Source organism: Camponotus floridanus, unplaced genomic scaffold (genome assembly GCF_003227725.1).
Source record: "Camponotus floridanus strain SB8 unplaced genomic scaffold, Cflo_v7.5 scaffold198, whole genome shotgun sequence".
Classification (NCBI taxonomy): domain Eukaryota; kingdom Metazoa; phylum Arthropoda; class Insecta; order Hymenoptera; family Formicidae; genus Camponotus; species Camponotus floridanus.
In genome coordinates, this window is record NW_020229323.1 from 213,499 (window position 1) to 231,099 (window position 17,601).

General features: G+C 36.6%; 1 protein-coding gene across 1 annotated transcript; it reads right to left on the reverse strand.

The window, feature by feature from the left end:
• Positions 1 to 14,050: 14,050 nt before the first annotated feature.
• Positions 14,051 to 15,022, reverse strand: LOC112637716 (translation initiation factor IF-2-like). Its single transcript, XM_025407950.1, has one exon. The coding sequence runs from the start codon at positions 15,020 to 15,022 to the stop codon at positions 14,051 to 14,053; it is 972 nt and encodes a 323-aa protein (XP_025263735.1).
• Positions 15,023 to 17,601: the final 2,579 nt, after the last annotated feature.

Consider the following 17,601-nt stretch of genomic DNA (forward strand, 5'->3'; position numbering starts at 1 on the left):
GCATTAACTGTTTCAGAAATATCATCCACTTTTAAATTGAGTATGTGTACTTCTCTCAAAACACGTTTTTCAAATGCTAAAATAAAAATTATTATAAACATTATAATATAGTATAATAATATTTTTCCCAAAATCTATAATTTTAAGATTATATATTTATGTGTATTGTATTACGTCTAAAGGTACGTCACGTAATTGGGAGCTCTAGAGAAAGAAACTCGATCAATACAAAATAAAACACACATGTTGTCTTAAAGAAAAAAATATGATTTTGCGAGCAGTACAAATTTTTTCTTTAAGAGCTAATGTCTGAAATATTTTTTCTATCTTTAACATAATAAATGTTAGATCTCATCCTAATTTGTGTGTCGCACTTTGTATATTATGGTAAATTATTAAATATAAAATATGAAATATACCTTTCTCACTATTTGGTTCACAAGTCGAATCAAATTTACGATTTAATGCACTTTTTGATGCAGTATTACTAAAAGCAAAACTAGAAGTAGTACCAGGAATAATTACATTAGTAGTACAAGTAGAACTAGTAGTATTAGAAGTAATTATATTAGTATTAGTTCTGTTTTCTAGATTATTTTCATTAGTATTATTTTCTACTGCCATCCCTAGAAGAGAAAATGTAAATTAAATATATAATGCTATATAAATATTAAATTAAAAGTATGTATGATCAACAAAAAGTATATATACATTCTCTGTGTGTGTGTGTGTGTGTGTGTGTGTGTGTGTGTGTGTGTGTGTGTGTGTGAATATATGTATATACATTATAAAATAAAATAATTGTATAATATTATACTCATGTTTTGTAACAAAAAATAAAAACATTTTTAGGAAAATAAAATAAAGTAATTAATATTAAAAAATACGAAAATGCATAAAACAACTTTAAAATTCTGTATATATACAAAACATGAGTATAATAATATACAATTATTATATTTTTACTTACTATCGCTTGATTCAGTTGGGGGCTCAGGATACATTATGTCATCATCTGATGAAAATATTTCTGATGTTTCAGATGATACTTCATATTCGCTTTCAGATTTCTTGCACCGTTTCCTTTGTTTTGTACTACTTTTTTTTTTTAAATCTTCAGTGTTGGAAGAAAGATTGTTTGTCACTCTTGCTTTATTAGCTTTTCGTTGAGCAATTTTATAGGTGCCTACAAAATCATATTTTAAATAAATAATTTACAATTCAATTAAAATAATTATAAAAATAAAAAATTAATACAAAGTGTTTCTAATTAAAAATAAATTATTATAATAAAAGCGATAAATATAATTATTACTTCTATAAAATAGTTGTTACATAAAAATATATATAAAAAAATTGTAAAATATAATTAATGTAAAAGTGTATATAGATATGTATTGTGTGTGCGTGCGTGTGCGTGTGTGTGTAAATGTGTACTTTACCATAAGTGCCCAAAATACTAGCTCCATAGAGCATCCAATTTGCTTCAGGAGAATGTTTGTTCTTTATCAAATTAATTATAGCACTTTTTGTCGTGTCTTCAGGTGGCCAATAACATTGGAATTTTTTTTTCATGTACCAGGTATTCGGTACAGCTTCCACTGTGTTTTCATCATCAAATTTGACGACGAACCAAGTCATCTTATCAGCAGGTTTTTGATATTTGACAACAAAAAGAAATAATATTACATATACATATAAATAAACAAATTATAAAAAAGTAGCTAAATATCAAATTAAAAATTATATAAAATATTATAATTTTTAAGCAAATTAAAATTATGGCATTAATTTATATATGTAAATTATTTATATATGTAATTTATGTATTAATATATATATATATATATATATGTCAACTATTTATATATGTAAAAGTGGAAATGAAATAAGATTATTTTTATAAGGTAACACCACCAACTTTCTTTTGATAAAGTTAATGTTCCATACTTGAAGTAAATTACTATCCTTTTTTATATATTGAATATTAAATAAGGATGACGAACATGGTTTAAATAAAAATTATCTTGCTTAGTATACGTGTAACCTAATAAACATATACAATTTTCACAAGAAGCAAAATTTTTAATTTCAACAATTATATTATTTTTTAATTCTACACATCTGTCAGCTACTTTTGAAATATCTAAACAATAATTATTTGTTTGTATTTTTCTGTATTGTGGAGATGTGCAGTTATTTGTCAAAGGACCATTAAAATGTTCTATTAATAGTTTTATAGAAGAATCATTGCTTGTGATATTAGAGAACACATGTTGAGTAGTAATATTACTTTCCTCAAAAACACGATTTATAACTTGTTCTAAAGGTAGAGCGGATTTACGAATTTTTGTTTTTAATTTTTGCATGTAATTTTCAAAAGGAAAAGCGCTAAAATTATCAAGTGAGCCGTATAATTTTACACAGTCACTTAAATGCAAGAAATTATGTATATTGTGCGATACAAAGTCTGGACCGTAAATTTTAATAGACTGACAAATAAAATGTTTCATTAAATTATTAGCATATAATATATTATTTTCAAATCTCGAATACTCTTGACTTATCATTATACAACTTGCAAGACTTAATGTAATGAAATTATTATAGACTTTGGATGATAAAACTTGTTTTAAAACTATAGGTCCAGTATATAACAAAAAAAGTCTAAATTCTGTAGCTTTATATCTTTTACACTCAAGTATGGAACGTGTTTTTCTACAAAATTCATAAGGAATATATCGTTTTAGTTTTAAAAGATTTTCTGAAATTTTATTAACATCACGAGCTCGTAATTTATAAGGTTGTTTACCGTAAATCCATCCGAATCGTTTATGACAAAGAAGTCTTTTCATGCCACCTAATAAGAGATTATGCATATAATCTATTGGTACATTATCTATCACATTAAAATTTGGTATATCTAACAGCCTACTAGTACCAATATGATGTTCAGGTTGAGCATATGTTCTAAATAAATTATCAGTTCTTTTACAAATACGCTCTGTTTCAGGAAAACATAATACACGATTAATCATATCACCTTCTTCGTCACATTTTGTGCATGAAAAATGACCTGTATGATTTTTTATTGCTAAAACATATGATTTTGCCGGTGAATCACAAATTAACATTAAAATTCGAAATTTATACTTAAAAGAATTTATTAATAATCCATTAGTCGACAAATTAATACATTCATTTACAAAATCTTTTAAAAAGTCATTTGCAGATTTTGGTTTCTCTGGGCCGTGATATAAGGCAACTAAAAAGACTTCTTTCATAAGAATTTTTATTGATTTTATCGAGCATAAAATAGGCCAAAGTGAGCTATTCGAACTTTTACTTAAAGGTAAACCATCAACATTAACCGCTAATAAAAATTCTTCATTTTGTGATATGTTAATTTTATGATTTTTACAAAACAAATTTAATGTTTTTTCTATTCCAAAATAAAAATATGTCCCATGACCTAAAGGTGTTACATTTACTTTACTGGGTGTTTTAACGAGCGTTCTTGGATCTTTTGGTATATTATTACATCCCGGTATTTTTCGTATTATAGGAAGTAAAGTTTTTAATGCCGATAATTTTACATTTTCTTTTATAGCCCATGTAGCTAATTTTGAAGTTAATGTATTATTTTTTATAGTTTTATCGTTATATCTAAGATTTAATAATTCGACATCATTATTAGATAACTCATCATTACTATATAAAATATTTAAATCATTATTACATGGAACATTTATATCATCATTACTATATGAAATATTTATATCATTATTACATAGATCGTTTACATCAATGTTTGTATCATTATTACTAGACAAATTATTATGAGAATTATTATTAATATTACGAGATAATACAGAATTATTGTTAATTAAGGTTAAAGATCGATTTAATTTATTTTGAAGTCTTCTATGAAACTTAATTTTGTTTTTTTTCTCTACCTTCATGGCAAATTTGAGTTAAAAACGTAGCTACAAAAACACGTGGTCGAAACACAAAGTAAAAAATATGTGTTTTATATGTATAATGGTATACTTACTTTAAAAATAAAAATTTCTTTTATAATATAATAGTCGCACGTAGATACTATAGCTTAAATACACATATGTATTTTGCACTCAACACTATATAGACTTTTGACGCGAAAGAACACAGAGCTCGCAGCGATATGCAGGAACTGTATGATCTGCTCAACGCGACCGCGACAAACGACGAGCGATGTTCTTGCGCGTATCACGTATCAGCACGTGAACACGTGATCGGCAGACTCTATATTTTTTAAGGCCCAATAGAGAATAGAGAAAATCACAATAGAGAAACACAACATCGCACAATGGAGAAAATCTTCATATACTCACAATATAAAAATAGAGCAACAGGAACTATATTTTTATATTGTGCGAGTATTGGCTTTATAAATACATAGTATTACGTCCCTGCTTCGCTACGAGTGGCGCAGGAACGCGAAGCAGAGACGTAACAATATTATATAAATAAGAGAGAAACGACGGTATTCATAATCCGAATTCATTTAAAATCGTCTTAAGATCTCATTCAATCAATGAAATAACGCTATACGACCATTTTAGTTGAATGGGATTTTAAAACAATCTTAAATATAAGATCGGACTATGAATCCAAAAAAATCTCTCTTTTTCTTTTTATTTAATATTTATTCCTATTTCTAATATTTTCTTAATACTTTATTGTGTGTTAAGCAGCAGATGACGTTAATTGAAGCTAAAATAAATTATCGATACTTTCTACATTACTATGATTGATTATTAATAACATTACTTCATATAACATTAAACGTTTCTAGATGTATGTATATTCTATGAATATACATCTTACTTCCATGACATAAAAATAATATACTGTATGTCGAATGTTCATACATTTCATATACATGATTTGGATATACATTGCAATATATAATATGTTTATTTATTAATGTATTTTATACGTACACACAACTCATGTATGTACATACATTGTATATAAAATGTAGATACATAATATATATCTTAATTACCATACGTTATATATATATATATATATATATATGAGTTCGGATTATACATATACATATATACATATATGTGGGACTGATTTTAGTAAACGAATATACGTGTAAGTGTATGTGTGTGTGTTCGTCAAATGTAGTTAAGTGTGTTATGCCACACCGCGTCTAAAAACACCGCGCTCTAAACAATTAGCGATAACGCAACGAGATTGATATACAAAAGATTTACGAGTTTGTTGTAAATATACTTCTTCCTTTTTAAAGAAGACCGCGCAAGAGGCGACAAGACTTGATATTCGAGCACAGCGAGCTGTTGAGCAAATTAAGCGGGAAGCACACTTTTGCATAAGCGCATAACGCATAAGAGAATCAACCAATCAGAATCTCTTATTTCTATTCTATCTCAGGATAGAAATCAAGAATTCTAATTCCTACATATATACATATGTTATATTACATACAATAAAGTATATATAAACTACATAATTACATTTCACATACGTAGTACATATAAGAACTGTATGTACATATGGAATACATCAATAAATATACATCTTATATATTGTAATGTATATCCAAATTATGTATATGAAATATATGTACTTAGAGATTATAAAACGCATGTATACATGATATACAGCAATGTATATGTATATTACAAACGGTAAAGTATATAAAAACTATGTATCTATATTTCACATACATTATACATACATAAACTGTATGTATATATAAAATACATCATTGAATATACTTCTTACATATTGTAATGTATATTCAAATTATGTATATGAAATGTATGTATTTAAAGATTATAAAATGTATGTATATATGATGTACAGCAATGTATATACATATTACATACAGTAAAGTATATAAAAACTCTGTATTTACATTTCACATACACTATACATATATAAACTGTATGTATATATAAAATACATCTTTGAATATACTTATTATATATTTTAATGTATATTCAAATTATGTATATGAAATGTATGTATTTAGAGATTATAAAACGTATGTATATATGATGTACAGCAATGTATATACATATTACATACAGTAAAGTATATAAAAACTCTGTATTTACATTTCACATGCAATGTACATACATAAACTGTATGTACATATAAAATACATCAATGAATATACATAATACATATTGTAGTGTTTATCCAAATCATGTATATGAAATGTATGAACATGCAACATACAAGATATTATTTTCATGTTATGGAAGTAAGATGTATATTCATAGAATATCTAATGTTATATGGGAATAATTTTAAGCATTAGTTAATAAAAATATTTTGTAATTTCTTGAGACATAACAGTAATGTATGTATTTCATTAATTTGAAATAAAAGCTTGATTTTGTATATATCATAATAATCTTAATTAATAACATACCTCATAATATTCCCATTTCTTTCGATTGTTCCCAGATTTTTTATTATGATCATTAATCGTCTTGTATGTTCTTTTTAAACATTGAAATTTTGTCGCACATTTTGTTCCTGATATTACATAACCTTGAACAGCCATTTTATTTGAAATTATCTGCCAGAATTTCTTTGATGGTGTTTTAGGATTATGGTATTCCTCCTCGTGCTCTTTGTATAAAGTTAATAATAGTAATGTTTCTGCACGAGTCCATATGTGTTGTTCTGAAAACAGAATAAAATATTATTTTATTACAAAATGATGTATTTCATGTAGTTACACAGTAAAAAAATAAAATTTCTCAGAGAGTCCACTCTAAATTTTAAGTTAAAATAACTTTTACTTTTAGTAAAGTTGATATATAACTGATGTTATTATGTTATTAGTAACATCAGTTGTATTACATATCAATTTAATTAAAAGTAAAAATAATTTTAACTTAAAATTTAGAGTGGACTTTCCGGGATATTTTATTTTTTTACTGTATACATGCAGTGATGTATATCAGATAGAACAATACATTTTGATAGTTTTTAGTTGTACTCTCTTTTTATCTTTATCATCTACATTCGTATTATCATTTGGTGTATCACTGTTTACTTGACTGCAAGTAGCAATCGCACTTTCTGTAAATAAATGTTTTTTTTTGTGAAAAATTGTAAATAACAGCGTTTCAGCCAATTAAGTAACATGAATTTTTTACCTGTTTCAACTTCTGCAATTTGTATTTTCTTCTTTGCTTTCTTCTTTGCATGTTGCAGCAATGAATATGCAAATATATGATCTGTAAATAAATTTTTAAATAAAATAATGACAAGAAGCAAGAACGGTACACTGTAGAAATACCGATAGATTACAGTTAGGTTAGGTATTATTCTATTTATTGTTTGATACTTTTATAAAGAAATGTTATATAAAAACCATATATTTACCATTCCTTGCTCTTGTCGCGTCTTCTTTTGAAACAATTATAGAAAATTCTTTGTTATTTTCACCGTCAATTAATGTCAATTCTTCATCAATGACTGTCGCCATCTTTGCACTGTAACTGCTTCAACTTTCTAGCAGATGCAGCCACAGCAGGAAGTGACATCAAAATTGATGACGTCATTGTTCTCTCAGAATACTGCCACAGTGTACTGTCACGATTTTTGAAACGCACTCAATAGTGCTCACAGCGCTGGCAGTGAATTTTGGAACGTACCCTATATTATTCTTGTCTCTGTGACGTCGTTTACTCTGTATCTTAATTGTTTAATATATTTTAGTAATTTATTTTAGTAATTTATTTAAGTAATTGTAAGTAAGATTAACTCAGTGTCGATTATTTCTCTCTCTTCCACACATTATCTAGCGCTCTGTCTCTATATATAATTCACAAAAAACCCTGCCCCTCTGCCACATACCGAGTCCTGGGTTACCGAATATTACCTTTACCGTATCGTTATCGTGGCGCGGAGATACCGTGCCTGGCGCCCAATTTTACTTTCCTTTCCGGGGAGCTACCGTAATTTGGAGATACCGCTTAAAACCTTATACCGTTAAATACCGTATCGGCCAAAGCTTGCACGCTACTTCCTCGGGATCGGCGTTCTCGAGGTGGACAACGACGTCGCAATATATATATATATATATATATATATATATATATATATATATATATATATACAGGGTCTACCAAAAGTGTGGAAACCCCTAAATATCTCGGAAAATATACGTTTTACAGAAAAGTGTTTCCAACAAAAGTTGTAGGGTTTAAGAAGATCTATATACTGATTCTATCAGTTTGACCTTGGATGGCGTCGTCAAGGTCAGGTCAAGGTCACATTGACTTTTTTAAATGACACCCCCTACATTTGATTGCATATTCTTATAGCTTAATTCAAGAGCTTTCCAAAACACTATAATAATGTTCATTTTTATTAAGTACTTTGCGAGTTATGAGGGTTGAATGATAGAGTAGCGCCGGTATTAACATTATCCAAGGTGTACTACATGGAGGTTACTCGCTCGGATTTGCATCTGTTGTGTGTGTGATCCAGCTAACTAAGGCAAGATCGATTCCTCAACATATCCTCATATTTCGCTGAAGTCAAATTGCCAAAAAATTGCTCCATAAAACGTGTATGAAACGTCTCGTTAGTTCCTTCATTTACCGCTATGTGACGCACTACATGCAGTCTAACTCGCATTTAAAATTCAACTAAGAATGTATAAAGCTATCAAAGAACGAGCACCTTCTAACTTCAGCTTTGAGCAAGCAGAAATTAATTGTTATCGTCCAAATACAACGTACGATTAATTAAAATTAAACGTTTTAAAAATGGCTGGCGACTTGTCGGAACGTGAAAGAATCACTATCCTCATGATGCGTGGATGGGGTGATAACGAAAGATCGTTCTCTGATGTCGTTCGATTATTTAATGACACGTATCCGAACCGTCGAATTAATAAGTCCACTGTGTTAAAAACAATAGAACGTTTTAGACAAACTGGTAGCGTAAGAAATCGCTCTAAGTCAGGAAGACCATTGTCTGCAACCAACGAAGAAAAACAACTTGATGTTCTGCAGACATTTATTGAAGATCCCAATTCTAGTGTTCAGAGAGTCGCTCAAACTCACGATATTGCTCCCATGTCGGTTTGGAGAATTTTAAAGAAGAACAAGTTCCATCCATATACATTGCAATACGTTCAAGAATTGCAAAACGGAGATGAGGAGCGTCGTATACATTTCTGTGAAAGAATGATGGCACTAATAGATGTCCGGCCCATCTTCCCTTATCAAATTGTTTTCACAGACGAGGCAACTTTTACCTTAACGGGAGAAGTTAATAATCAAAATTTTCGTTTCTGGTCAGATGAGAATCCGAATTGGGTGCGGGAAACTCACACACAACATCCACAAAAAATAAATGTATGGTGCGGAATAATAGATGGCTATTTAATAGGGCCGTTTTTTTTTGAAGAATATTTGAACGCTCAAAGGTATGAGAGATTACTTGTTGATCAAATAATTCCAGCCATACAGAATACTTTTCCAAATAATTTCCAAGAAATATGGTTTCAGCATGATGGAGCTCCTGCTCATTTTGGTGCAGGACCACGTCGTATTTTAAATGAGACTTTTCCGCTACGGTGGATAGGAAGAAGGAACGGAAATGAGGGAGGAGAGGATTGGCCACCTCGGTCACCAGATCTAACTCCTCTTGATTATTATCTATGGGGATATCTGAAGAGTAAGGTTTACAGAACAAAACCTAAAACCATTCACGAATTGATACAGCGAATAAGGGATGAAATGGCTTTGATACCTTTTGAAACGAATCGTAAAGTCATTTCTACATTCTACCAAAGATTAGCATATTGTCAGGAAGTAAATGGCAGCCACTTTCAGCATTTACTTTAACACATTGAAACACATTTGCAATCGTTTGGTGCAACCTAACCTGATCTCTGTATACACGCACCGCACGCACGCACACGCACACATTTCGAACAATTATTATGATAAATGAGCATCCACAAATTTATTTACTGTTTACTATGTCGATTGCTTTCCAGGTCTTTAAATGCTCGATTGTAATTTGGTTGGGTCTTTGCTTTTGCTGATTGGATCCACGACCGATCTTGCCTTAGTTAGCTGGATCACACACACAACAGATGCAAATCCGAGCGAGTAACCTCCATGTAGTACACCTTGGATAATGTTAATACCGGCGCTACTCTATCATTCAACCCTCATAACTCGCAAAGTACTTAATAAAAATGAACATTATTATAGTGTTTTGGAAAGCTCTTGAATTAAGCTATAAGAATATGCAATCAAATGTAGGGGGTGTCATTTAAAAAAGTCAATGTGACCTTGACCTGACCTTGACGACGCCATCCAAGGTCAAACTGATAGAATCAGTATATAGATCTTCTTAAACCCTACAACTTTTGTTGGAAACACTTTTCTGTAAAACGTATATTTTCCGAGATATTTAGGGGTTTCCACACTTTTGGTAGACCCTGTATATATGCACATATAAAGAAATATGAAATATGTTATATGTTAAAATGAACAGATAAGTTGTGTTATTTTTCTCTCTATAACAGTTTCCATATGTTAAATCGACATATCTCTTCTGTTATTTATCATAAAAATGTAAGAATAACATTTCCTTTTAATTAAATTTAACATTATAAATATGTTAATTTAACATAAACTTTATTTCCAGATCAAATTTAAGTGTTACACTTTTGTGTTAATTTTTAAACATATTACTTGTGTTATTTATTTACATACTTGCCTTCTGTTAAATTAACATTAAAATTAGAGTGGGTAAATTGGGACATAAGAAATACGTTAAATTTAACACAAAATTTTTTACTGTGTAATTAAATTTTCTTTCAAATTATTATTAAAGAAATAATTTAAAAAATTTACAAACGTTTATAAAATTTATAATAAATAAACAAAAAACAGAAATACAGAATATAATAATTTACAATATATATGGAAAAGTTAATTTCTTTCACACAAAATTATAAAATATTTACAGTATAAAATATGTAGAATTATTAATAAAAACGAAATATATAAAAGCAATAATGTAAAAGATATAAGAATTTATATTTTAAATTTTAATTGAAAAAAATGATATAAAATTCAAGTACTTACACGGTTGAATCATTAATTCGAATATTATCTAACGTTTCATTAGAAAACAGAACTTCCATTCCATCTATTAATTGTTCAAATTCAGATAATTTATCTACTTCTTCATTCTTTCAAATTCCTTTTGATCCGACATATCGCTTCTATTAAGATGATTTACTTCTTCTAAAGTGTACTTCTTATAAAATTTCAAAAACATAAACATTTAAAAAAATTTTTCTCGCCTACATCTCTTCAGGGGGGTAAAGAAGGATTTTATAGTATTCTTGAAAATGAAAATCTATATCTTGGTAAATGCACCAAGTAAAATATATGGATATTGTCACGTTTTAATTTTTGCGAGAAATTATAAAAGAAAAAAAAATTACGCACTACCAACCGCGGTGACTCTTAATCGTTCTTTTTTAGTGTATCGTATTGTTAAATACATAAAGAGCCTAATTCTTTATCAATTTATTAATTTAAAAAAATTATTCCTTAAGTTAACGAAAAAAAACAAAGAAAGAAAAAAGTTACGAAAAATAATTACGAAAAAAATTAATATAATTTGATGAAAAATAAATAACACGTGATTTAAATAAAAATTATAATAAAGAAATTTACAATATCATAAAAATTCACACACAACAAATGTAATTATTTGTTATATTCACAGATGCTACATATAATTTTATGTTAATTATATAATTCTTCAATAAATAAAGTTTTTCATAAAATATTGTTCGTGTGACAATGCAAATAATATAATAAAATGATATAATATGTTAAAAGAATATAAATATATGTGAGAGAAACACAGTAAATAAAACGTAAATAATTCTTGTAAACCAACTGTCAAAAGAAGAAAATTTTATCTTTTATGTAAAGTTTTTTTAGCTTGAAAACTTTCCCAACTTTTCTCTTGCGCGTCTCTTGCGAACTTCTAACAAGACTCATTAACAATTTGATAATGTAAAAGTTATAAGAATTTATATTTTAAATTTTAATTTAAAAAAAATGATATATATTATAATTTAAGTACTTACACGGTCGAATCATTCATTCGAATATTATCTAACGTTTCATTAGAAAACACAACTTCCATTTCCATCTAATAATTGTTCAAATTCAGATAATTTATCCACTTCTTCATACATTCTTTTAAATTCCTTTTGATCCGACATATCGCTTCTACTAAGATAATTTCTTCTTCTAAAGTATTTCTTATAAAATCTACTTTTTCTGTTTTTTCACATAGCAACTTATTAATCACACAACAATAGCATAGCATAATTATACAATAATAAAAATATTTTTCTAACACACTATTAACCTATTAATATAAACGATTACCCGCGATGATAACAAATTTATACTCTGAATATATATTCATAATGAGAGAGAATCGCGAGACAACCAATCAGCATCGCGGAAAAGCGGCAACAATACATGCGAGAATCAATTTAACATGCCTTTTTTAATAGTGGACTAGCACGCAGCGCGCGCTTTTTTTCTACGCATTCAATTTTTTAATTATTTTTATTTTAAAATATTCATCCCATTCTCTCATTTCTATATTTCTCCCTTAACTAATTCCTTTTCCTCTTCTCATTATTCATCATTTTCATATTTAACCCCGCTCGAAGTATCACTGTCAAATATCGAACTAAACTTTTATAAACGTAAAGTGGTCAATAAGGCATAGAGAGCTGACGATTATTAAAGATTGTTAAATATATATGTGTATTAGTGAATCATAATTACAAGATTGATATATAATTTTGATACAGACAATTATAAAAATTTTTGATGACATGTGCGGACGTTTCGACTTATTTTTAAGTCCTCTTCAGCGCAGGTTTTTTGAAAAAAAGAAAATATAATTTTCTTTTTTATTAGAAAATATAATTTTTTTTTTTCGATACGCGGTGATTACAACTACCTTATATTACGCGAGCTTAGCCTACGACGGTGCGCTAGTACTTATCCTTCTAACTTAACCTACGGACGCTTACGGTAAACTTAGCCTAGACGGTCGGTCGCGGTTTCGCTCGGCGAGCGTGTCGCGATTGCGGAGTGCGGCGGTGCACGGATGCCGAGTGCCGGGCAAACCCAGGCTGCGGAGAGGTCAGACCCGTCTCCGTCGGCGTGCGTGGTCAGGAAGCCGAGTGCCGGGCAAACCCAGGCGGCGGAGAGGTCACACCCGTCTCCGTCGGCGTGCACGGTCAGGAAGCCGAATGCCGGGCAAACCCAGGCGGCGGAGAGGTCACACCCGTCTCCGTCGGCGTGCACGGTCAGGAAGCCGAATGCCGGGCAAACCCAGGCGGCGGAGAGGTCACACCCGTCTCCGTCGGCAGGAACGGTCAGGAAGCCGAATGCCGGGCAAACCCAGGCGGCGGAGAGGTCACACCCGTCTCCGTCGGCAGGAACGGTCAGGAAGCCGAATGCCGGGCAAACCCAGGCGGCGGAGAGGTCACACCCGTCTCCGTCGGTAGGAACGGTCAGGAAGCCGAATGCCGGGCAAACCCAGGCGGCGGAGAGGTCACACCCGTCTCCATCGGCAGGAACGGTCAGGAGTCAGGATGTCTCGGTTATTCCCTGAGATTCAGAGCTGGTCGGAAGCTGGAAAGGAATAAGGTGCCGGTCTGTCGCGCGAACCGGTTTTTATACGGCTCGAGAGCCCCCCCCCATGCTTGCGTGCGTCAAGGAGGGAGTAGGACCCGGTGGGGAAACATAGGCGAGATCGCAGGTGGGCGCCATAGGCGTCGAGTAAGGAATTCATTCGAGAAATTACTGTAGTTAACTCTTTATTTTACAAACCATAAGAATAATGAACGAATGAACACGTGAACGAATTAACAATACTATTTACAATATTTACAGGGACGATGCAAGAGCATCGTCACACCACCCCGCGCTCAGGGGGGTCCGTCGAGGCGCCGGGCCGCTCGGGGGCGGCCGTCTGGGTGGAACCTGATCACCCATCGGCCCGACGCGGTGCGGACCTTATATCTCCGCCCGATGATAGCCGACCCGGCGGGGACCTCGACCACGGTGCCGTCGCCCAAGCGGACGGGAATGGTCCCGGCGATGGGTGGCCTGGCGGTCTGCGGTCGGGTGGCGGATGGTCTGACGGGCGTGGATGGCCCGGTGGTTGCAGGCCGGGCGATAGGTGGTCCGACGGTCGCAGGCCGGGTGGTACGTGGCCCGAGGTTTGCAGGCCGAGCGGTAGGCGGCCGGATGGTCGTAGGTCGGGCAGTCGCGGGGTCGGCGGTCATGGGCCGGGTAGTCGGCGGACCGGTGTTCGCAGGCCGAGCGGTAGGAGCTCCGGTGGAGGGGTGCGGTCCGGTGGTCGGTGGCCTGGCTGTCGAGGCCTGGCTGGTCCTATCGGCCGGTGGACGGCTGTTAGCTGACCGGGGGTCGGCCAGGGCGGCGATTCTTCCGGCGGCGTCGTCAGGATGATCACCTTCCGTCGGTTTGCCTGGTCGGATCGCTGGACGGATGTCCCGGGCCGCGGTGGTCGTCGGGATCGTCCCGGGCTCGGAGCCGCTGGAGGCGGCTTGGCAGGCGTTGGCGGCGTCGTGGTCGGCGCGGTAGTAGGCCCGCTTGTTTCGGACTCCGAGCTCGAGCTCATGACTCCGAAGAGTTCTTCCACTTCGTGTCGATTCATAGCGACTGTTAATCCGCACGCGGTTGCACGGCCTTATATACCCGCTGCACTGCTCCTGGAGGGGATTGGTTCGCGGAATTTCCGATGGCTCGGGGTGTCCCGTGGTTCCAGTGGAAGTAGCGGAGTCCGGTCGCAGGTCGGGTAGTCGCGGTGCCGGCAGTCGTAGGCCGGACAGTAGCTGGACCGGCGGTCGTAGGTCGGGCAATAGGCGGTCCGCCATCCGCAGGTCGGGCAGTAGAGGGCCCGTGGCTCTAAGGGAAATTCCTTAGCAACGGAGTTCGTCCGAATGCTTCAAGGTGGCGGTATTTCGGCGTGGTCGGTAACTTTTTGCCGGATTATGCGTCATCCTCGTCCACCCGAGGGCTTTCTGGTATGTTCGGTTGCGGTTTCAGGTCCTGTACGTGGATATGCCGATGCCATTTCCCGTGTTCGTCGCGTAGATCCACGACTGGGGATATTATCCTGCGTACTTCCATGGGTCCCGAAAATCGAGGAGCGAGTTTGGCGTTAAACGCGTCGTCTCGGCTGGACAGGGGGCGTTCTCGCTTCCAAACCTTGTCGCCCACCCGGGGACGCCAGTCGCGTCGTCTCATGTTATAATGGCGCTCCTGTTTTTGAAAGGCTCGGGCTAGGTGCACTCTGGCGATCTCGTAGGCCTCTTCCAGGCGTTGTCGATGCGACTCCGGGGAAGTCGAGTTCGGCGTTGGTTGTCGCTCGGCAGGATGGGGAGGTGCCAGTTCGCGGCCGTGGAGTAGAAAGGCCGGGGTGTATCCGGTGGCCTCGTGTCGAGCGGTGTTCACCGCGAACTGCAACGCGTCGATGTGCTCGTCCCAATCCCGGTGCCGGTTGCCTACGTATTGACTAATCATGGTCTTGATGGTCCGATTCGCCCTCTCCACCGGGTTGCAATGCGGCGCGTAGACAGGTGACGTGCGGTGCTGGATCCCGAATGACGCCAGCAAGGTACGGAACTGGCGGGAGGTGAACTGGGTCCCGTTGTCCGAGATGAGTTGGCCCGGGCATCCATGCCGGTAGATGATGCGGCGGGTCACTTCTTTCGCCAGTGCCGTGGCGGTGGCGCGGCGCAGGGGAACCATCTCGACCCATTTGCTGAACCGGTCCTGGGCGGTCAGGAGCCAGACATGTCCACGGACCGAGCGTGGCAGAGGACCGACTAGATCCACTGAGACTTGCTGCCACGGGGCGGTTACTGGGGTAGCGTGTAGATTCCCGGCTGGTCGTTGTTGCGGTACCTTGTGGGCTAGGCAGCTCGGACAGCTCCGAACGTACCGGGCTGTCTCCCGGAACATCCCCGGCCAGTGGTACAACCGGGCGAGTCGGGCGATGATCTTAGATGCCCTGCGGTTGGGTCGTCGTGTAGCCGGCGTAGAATGTCGAGCCGCTGTTCCCGAGGGACGCATTGTTTCCATTGCTCGGTGGAGGGTACCTCGCTAAAATCCAGGTCGTGTAGCACATGTCGAAACAGTTGGCCATCACGTATTTCGTAATCGGGGTACTCGTCTGGTCGGCTCTTTACTTCTCTGAGGAGGCGTTGGTACCATGGACACGCTATCCGGTGTTGCATTGCGTTGAGCTGCGGCTCCCGGGAGAGGGCATCGGCTACTTGATTTTGTCCTCCTCTTCTATAGTGTATGGTGAAGTCGAACTGTTGCAGTTCGAAGAGCCACCGCCCCAGGCGTCCGGACGGGTTTTCCAGATGTTGCAACCACTTGAGGGACTGGTGGTCTGTCACAACGGTGAATCGATACCCCTCCAAGTAGTCTCGCATTCGCCGGATTCCCCACACCACGGCGAGACATTCCAACTCGGTCGCACTGTAGTTCCGCTCGGCACCGTTGAGCGTTCGGCTGGCGTAGGCGATTACTCGCTCTCCCTCCGTCTGGTGCTGCGTTAGCACGGCTCCTAGCCCATGTGAACTGGCATCGGTTTGTAGCAGGAACGGTTTCTGGAAGTCCGGGCAGGCCAGAACCGGTGTGGAGGTCAATGCGTCCTTTAGTTGTTGGAAGGCTGCGTCTTCGGGGGTCCCCCATGTCCAGCCAGCTCGTTTTTTGGTCAGCGCTGTAAGCGGCGCCGCTAGTGTCGAAAAATTCGGGATGAACCTCCGATACCACGAGGCCATTCCTAAAAATTGCCGGACCTTGCGCACGGTGGTGGGAGCTGGCCAACTGGTGATGGCGCTGACTTTGTCTGGGTCCGTGTGTATCCCTTGTCGATCAATTACATGTCCTAGGTAACGGAGGCTCGGACGGCAGAAGTGGCATTTATCCGGGTTTAAGCGTAGCTTTGCTTTACGTAGTCGCCGGAATACCTCTCTCAAGTGCTGCAGGTGTTCGCTGAACGTCTTGCTGGCGATTATTATATCGTCCAAGTAGACGAGGACGTTAGGTTCGAGGTCGGGGCCGATCACTGCGTCCAGCAACCGCTGGAAGGTCGCGGGGGCTGAGTGCAACCCGAAAGGCATGACCGTGAATTGGTATAAACCCTTCCCTGGTACGGTGAAGGCGGTTGCAGGTCGACTCCCTTGGTTCAGTGGTATCTGCCAGTAACCACTCTTTAGGTCTAACGTAGTCAGGTATTTCGCCCCGCGTAACTTGTCGAGCGTAGCCGTGATGTGCGGCAAGGGATAGGCGTCTTTATCTGACATTGCATTCAGCCTGCGGAAATCGATGCAGAATCTATACTGCCCATCTTTCTTTCGAACTATGACGACCGGTGAGCTCCAAGCGCTATTCGAGGGCTCGATGACGCCTTCGGCGAGCATTCGGTCGACCTCCTCAT